A 6,607-nucleotide genomic window follows, 5' to 3' on the forward strand; every position below is an offset into this window, starting at 1 on the left:
GTCCACTTTTCCTGTGTACACTAGCTTAGCAGTCATGGCTATGGGAAACCATAGCACCAGCTTCTTCTGTTTCATAACCCCACAGCACTGTGTGCTTGTGTGTGGTAGGTAATTAACATCTGTTCTCTGTCTGGGCAGAGAACATGTCTGATTTTTCCCACCACTTATCCTTGGTATCTGGTATGGTACCTGATGCAGAGAAGTAGCTAGCAGTAATTATTAGATGGATAACCATCTACCATTTATTAAGTACTTGATGGGTACCAGGCCTGGGGATGTAATAGTGAAAAAACAGCATGTGGCTTTACTACACTGAAAGACAACTCTAATACAGTGTTTTTGATGTATGATAATAAAATTACATGGTACTGAGAGTGTGTAGCTGGGATCCTTGTTCTTGTGCCAGCTCATAGAAGCCTTTCTGGAGAAATCTGACAAAGAAGGAGGCATTCACCAAGCTATGAAGATTGGATAGAACATTCTAAGCAAAAAGCTGTGGCATGTGAAAAGGCCCAGATCTAAGGAAATACATTGAGCTTGAGTGGCTCAGTTTGGCCAAGTCCTGATATCAGCCTGAATGCTGAGAACCAATTAAGTTCCCATGGGGTGTCAACGTGAAGTCTAGGGCTTCTGGTTTACCAGTATTGTGCAACAAGGCACTGACCTTTGGACTCAGCTGGTTTTTGGCAGGAATGTCACGATGCCTCAGAGGAACCCTTCCTGATAAGGTATAGATAGGTCTGCAAGTCAGGTATAAGAAGCTGACACCACCTTACCTTAGCCTGCTGAGGAGGGAGTTCTTTCCTTTCCAGGCAGGCTGTATACAACCCAGGCAGAATCCTCTAGATGAGGATTTCTCTCTCCTCTTATTTTCTCACTCTGCCTTTCAAGTAAATATTTATTTTTGAGATTGTAAAGAAATGTTTGTCTTTGGAGAGCAGTTTCAAGCTATTCATTATACTGTGCCATAAAAGAACTTTGTGTGAAGGTTTTGAGAAATGTTACCTAAATGTAAGACTAAGTTAATTGATATAAATTTTCATAGTACAGAAGAAACTACTGTGACCTATTAGAGATCACTCGGCTGCCATGTCCTGTGCAGCCATCAGGCTTCCCCCAGTTCAGGCCAGGCCATTGCTTGCCCTGAGTTGCTACCATTCCTGGTGCAGTTATAGCTTCAATAGACCTGACACCTGTTAACCAAAGTCCATAGTAATGACTTTGATATAGTATGACAAAAAGAGTTTGTCACTTCAGAGCAGTGACTTGGGTCCAGCACAGCAGCTCAATGGCTAAAATCCTCGCCTTGCATGCTCCAGGATCCCACATAGGTGCCAGTTCTAATCCCACTAGCCCTGCTTCCCATCCAGCTCCCTGCTTGTGGCCTAGGAAAGCAGTTGAGGATGGCCCAAAGCTCTGGCACCATGCACCCCTGTGGGAGACCTGGAAGAGGCTCTGGACTCCTAGCTTTGGATTGGCTCAGCTCCAGCTGTTGTTGCGGCCCCTTGGGGAGTGAATCAGTGGATAGAAGATCTTGCTGTCTGTCCCTCCTCCTCTCTGTATATCTGACTTTGCAATAAAAATAAATCTTAAAAAAAAAAGTGACTTGTAACAGGCCCTTAGCTGTGGCCTATCAGAGTACTTGGGTTTGAGCCCTGACTCTACTTCTGATTCTAGCTTCCTTCTAGTGTGTAGCCTGGGAGGCAGTAGTTGAGGTTTCAAGTAACTGGATTCCTGCCTCCCACATGAGAGACCCGAGATTGTCTTCCCGGCTCCTGGCTTTTGGCCCTGTTCAGCCGTGACTGGGGGCGGGGGGATATTTTGGCAGTGAACCAGTACATGGAGATAGCTCTGTTTCTCATACGCTCACGTGCTTGCTTTTTCTCTCTTCGTCCCTCCTCTTCCTTGGGCTGGCTTTTCCAGCTGGTTTACTCCCTTATGGCATCATTCGTTGGTTTCTCACCAGAAGTACCAGATGTCATTTTACCTTCCACACTACGTTGATTGATGGGAACCAGTGACACAGATTGCAGGTCAGATGTTCAGTTGAAAAGGCTGTCCCCATTCTACCGATTTTCTAACCGGCTGTGCATTTCTGCAGTCACCAGGCCTTAGTGTGCACACCATCTCCCAGTGCCGCCTGATTTGGAGTCTCCTCTGACTAATTCAGAAGCCAGCGGGGCCGCACTTGGGGCCTAGCCATAGGGAAGTGCGGTAGCTCATCCTGTCTCTGTTCTCCCTCCACAGATGTAACCAGTGCAGTGCAATCCAAGCGAAGAAAATCCAAGTGAACCAGCTGGACAGCGACTTGATACTTGTAAATGTGTGTGAATTTTACAAAGAGCAACTTTGAGCTGTGACTTTTTAAAATCCATTTCTGTACAGTTAATCATTTTAATAATGTGGCCCTTTTCCTAGTCCCTGCAACCTGTTTTCATAAAGTACAAAGGGGGAAGCAGGGCAGTTGAACCCTTCGGTGTTTTGAGATGAAGGTCAAGTTTTCTAAACTGTTGCCATGTATTGTGAGGAGCTAATACCATTGTAAATGTTATTAGTTTTCCCATTTCCTAAGCAACCTAGAGTACAGGGTGAGCATTTTTAGGTCTCTTAATGATGTATTGTGCTGTGGAAGTGTACTGTGTGTGACTAGCAGTAGTGGGGGCAAAAGCAATCTTCTCATTTGGAAATGTTGTAAATAATTTTATTATATAGTGTTTTGGATGTATTTGTTGTAGAAATGGACCAGTGAATAAAAAGAATCTAAGAATTTGTACAATGTGAAATACTGAATGTGTTCAATAAATGTCATTGTCATAGAACATGAAGGTATGTTATTGACAAGGAATTTTTGGGGGAACATGCTCTTCAGACCCTAAATTAGTGAGCAGTGCTGCCTTTGAGAATTTGACTCCCATCTGGTCCCATTACACCTGAGATGCTCTCCCTAGCAATAGCAAGCTAAGGAAAATGTACGCATCTGTTAACAACTCACATGTGCCCTTTGAAGAAACTAGCCCTGTTCATATCACACTGTCTCACACTAGGCTGTGTGATACATCTTAGCCAAATTGCTTTTGGTTATAAATGATGGAATCAACCTGGAGGATCAGAGTTCTCCAGGATTTTTTTTTAAATATTATTTATTTTTATTAGAAAGGCAGATATACAGAGAGGAGAGACAAAGATCTTCTGTCCAATGTTTCACTCCCCAAGCTGCCCCAACGGCTGGAACTGAGTCAATACGAAATCAGGAGTTTCTTCCAGGTCTCCCACGCAGGTGCAAGGTCCCAAGGCTTTGGGCCAACCTCGACTGCTTTCCCAGGCCACAAGCAGGGAGCTGGATGGGAAGCAGGGCCGCCGGGATTAGAACCGGCGCCCATATGGGATCCTGGTGTGTTCAAGGTGAGGACTTTAGCCACTACGCTATTGCGCCGTGCCTGTCCCCAGGACTTTTTAGAAACAAACAGTTGTCAGCAACTTAGATGCATCTGCTCTCCCGTCATGAATCCACTTCTGTATCACGGATTGCGCCGAGACATCAGCGTTTACACCTGCTCCAACCAGGAGCTGAGCCCAGACTGATGTGCAGGACTGGCCAGCAGCAAGCGCCCATTTCAGCTGAACGGCCTTCCTGCTTGGTCTTGTTGCCGTGTTTGGGTTGGCACCTTTCATTAAGCAGGCCATTCCGCATCAGCCAGCAGAGATTCCCAGTTCACCCCACACTTTGGGTACTCTGTTTCTCCCAGAGGGAGCTTCATGTCATCAACATGCCCGGGACGTTCCCATTGCTGCCTCAATTCTTCAAAATTTGTATGAAGTCCAGGGTCATCTTTTTGTCCCTGTCCTCCCCCAACCTTCAAGAATTCCAGTGCTTTTCTCAGTCTGGGGCCTCAGTCTTTTGCTGTGTCTTAAAGGACTAGAAGTTATGTTGTGGGCTAAGGAGTTAATTAGTACTTATTAAACTGAGCAGTAACAAGAAATGGGCTTGTGGCTAAAAGCACCTGGACTAATGGGACTAATGGGACTGTTTGGCTAAAGGGCTTGGGGGAGTAAAGGGAGGCTTCGGAGAGACTTCTACCATCACTGGTCTCCTGTCGGTGCTTCATCCCCAGACCCTCTCCGTGTCCACATTACTGGCTCTGCTGGCTGGAGCAGTTATACAAGGAGTCCTCACAAAGCTCATGGAAAATTAGTATTATTAAAAAGAATGCATAATTCTCAAAAAAAAATTTTTTGCACCAGAACCAGTGTTGTGGTATAATGAGGTAAAGCCACCTATTTGTGTCCTGGCTGCTCCAGTTCTGATCAAGCTCCTTGCTAATGTGCCTGGAAAAGCAGTGAAAGATGGCACAAGTGCTTGGGCCCCTGTACCCACATGGGAAACCTAGATGAAGCCCCTAGCCCAGCACAGGACATTGTGGTTTCAGAAGAAATCAATCAGTACATAAAAGATCCTCTCTTCCTGTTTCTCTTTTTTACTTTGCCTATCAAATAAAACTTTAAAATTTTTTACATGAAAAAAAAAATAGCTTCAATTTCTTTTTTCCCATGAACTTTTGAGGTTCCCATCATTCCTTCCTGTTCAGTGGTTCCTTGCCCCTGCCATAATCCAGTGCCTGAGACCAGAAGAGTGAGTTGGTGATTGTCTCTATGCTCTGATTTAACCATCTTTATGTGTCCCTTATTCTAAGGATCCTCTACATGTAGCTATGAGTCACCTCACACATTGGCTGTGTTCCCAGTAATCATATCTACCTATTCCTCCTTCTATCATGCACTCGCCAAAACCAAAGCCAGCTAAGTAAAAATACCTTATGCCAGGGCTGTGCTTGAAATTACACAAATGTGAATTCAACTCAGGTGGAAAGCATAATGTGCTTTAAATAGATTTTTATTTGTTTTTCTTTATATTAATTTTTCTTCTCCCATATAGGAACAGCATTACATTTACAGTCTAACAATCAGAATCCTGTTACACACATACACAGGCATGCCACAGGGCCAGATCAAGGTGGTCATGCCCTTGAATCTGTTGACACATAATAACATGGTCAACCAGAGTCTCCTCGTCTCAGCCAGTCTCAACACAAAACACCCAACAGGGATGCACTCAACTTGGTTCCATTTGGAACTGGGTGGCAGGGCAAAAGGGAAAGTACTAGAAATGGACCGTAGTTTGTTTGCATTCAGTCCCTGCCTGTAAAGCCCACATGGAGCTGGGGAAGCATCCAAGGACTCTGGCAGGGTCCTTGCTGCCCCTAAGACATCAGGGTCAGAACAGGGGAGTCATCCAGGGGTTGGGGAGCAAGCATACTCCAAACTGCTCATACACACACACACACATGCACCCGCGATGCCCTCTTAGGCCTAGACTGGCAAAGGCTAGAAAGTGACAGCTTGAGGGAACCACTCAGACTCAGTGAACAATGGGGAAGTCACCCTCTAACGTAAATGGGATTCACTTTCGAAGGGTCTCTGACATGCTCAGTTTTGGCAAGGTGCTGGTAGCATTAATATTAACACTCGCCAACTGATTCCAGCTTCTCTGGGGGTTCTGGAAATACCCAGTCAGGGACAGACTCTTATCCCCTCCTGTCTAAGGTTGCATAGGACTTTGAATTCTGGTTCCCTCATGTATTCAAGTTCTGTGGTTAAAAAAAAAAAAATCCTGAAGCATGCTCAAGGTGAAAGGCACATACACAGTCAATACAGTATGACAAGGCCTGATGCTTCAGGAGTCAGACAAGCAGGAGACCAAGTAGTGTTGATTCTTAGAAATCTACACACAATTAAAATATGGCCACACGTAAATGCTACAGAATCTAGGAAAGTACAAAAAGAGTATGATCCTTCCAACCAGCCGGTGGAAGACTAGAGAGTTCTAGAACTACAGGAGCCTCCAGAATGAGAGATGAGGGCAGAACCTTCTACTAGTTGTATCAAGTGCCCTTTGTCTAGGACCGAGCTTAGGCCCCAGCTGGCAGTGTGTCTAAGCAGGAAGGGTTGGAGTTTCAGCTCTCAGAGTGCTGAAGATCCTAAGCTGGCTGGCTATGCAGTGACCAAGGGACAGCTGGAAGAAGTGAGAAGGCTCTCACTGAAGACTCACTTCAGCAGGGAAGGCTTGTGGACAACAGTTGGAGCCCTTATGGGCTGACACGGGGTCTCTGACCTACTTTTACTGTCCATTTGGCTTATACTCTGCAGGTATCCCCACAAGGCTTCCCCTGTCCCCATCCTGGATCCACAGAGCCATCTCCTCCCTTCCCCACACCCCCACGCCCCACCCCAACAGGAAAGCCCGGTGCTGTCTGATCCAGGCAGGCAGCTGTCTTTGCCCTCAAAGGAATGCAAGAGTTTTCTCCAAGTCTCAGTTCGGCTTGTGAGGCCTGGAAACCAGGAATGGGACTGCGGGGCTAGACCTATGTTCATATGTAACAGGAAGTCTGAAAAGTTTCAGGAAAAGAGCACACACTAGAAAAGGACAGCTAGAAAGAGGGCACAGGAAGCAACTCAGGGCAACCCGAGAGGCTGTTGCTGGTGTCAGAGCCCGAGGTTTAGCATATGGCCAGGACGTGGGCCGCTCCCTGCACCGCCCAGCCAGGCTACC

The 6,607-nt window shown here is 46.0% G+C and overlaps 1 protein-coding gene across 8 annotated transcripts in view; it reads left to right on the plus strand.

The window, feature by feature from the left end:
- Nucleotides 1–2,819, plus strand: part of NCOA6 (nuclear receptor coactivator 6) — an 86,992-nt gene extending 84,173 nt beyond the window's left edge. For all 8 annotated transcript variants that reach the window (XM_058679788.1, XM_058679786.1, XM_058679789.1 and 5 more), the window contains one exon: nt 2,248–2,819. In XM_058679788.1, the coding sequence (XP_058535771.1) occupies nt 2,248–2,291 (44 nt within the window). In that variant the 3' untranslated portion in view covers nt 2,292–2,819. The remainder of the gene's footprint in view (nt 1–2,247) is intronic.
- The last annotated feature ends 3,788 nt before the right edge of the window (nt 2,820–6,607 follow it).

The sequence above is a fragment of the Ochotona princeps genome, chromosome 22, assembly GCF_030435755.1.
Source record: "Ochotona princeps isolate mOchPri1 chromosome 22, mOchPri1.hap1, whole genome shotgun sequence".
Taxonomy (NCBI): Eukaryota; Metazoa; Chordata; class Mammalia; order Lagomorpha; family Ochotonidae; genus Ochotona; species Ochotona princeps.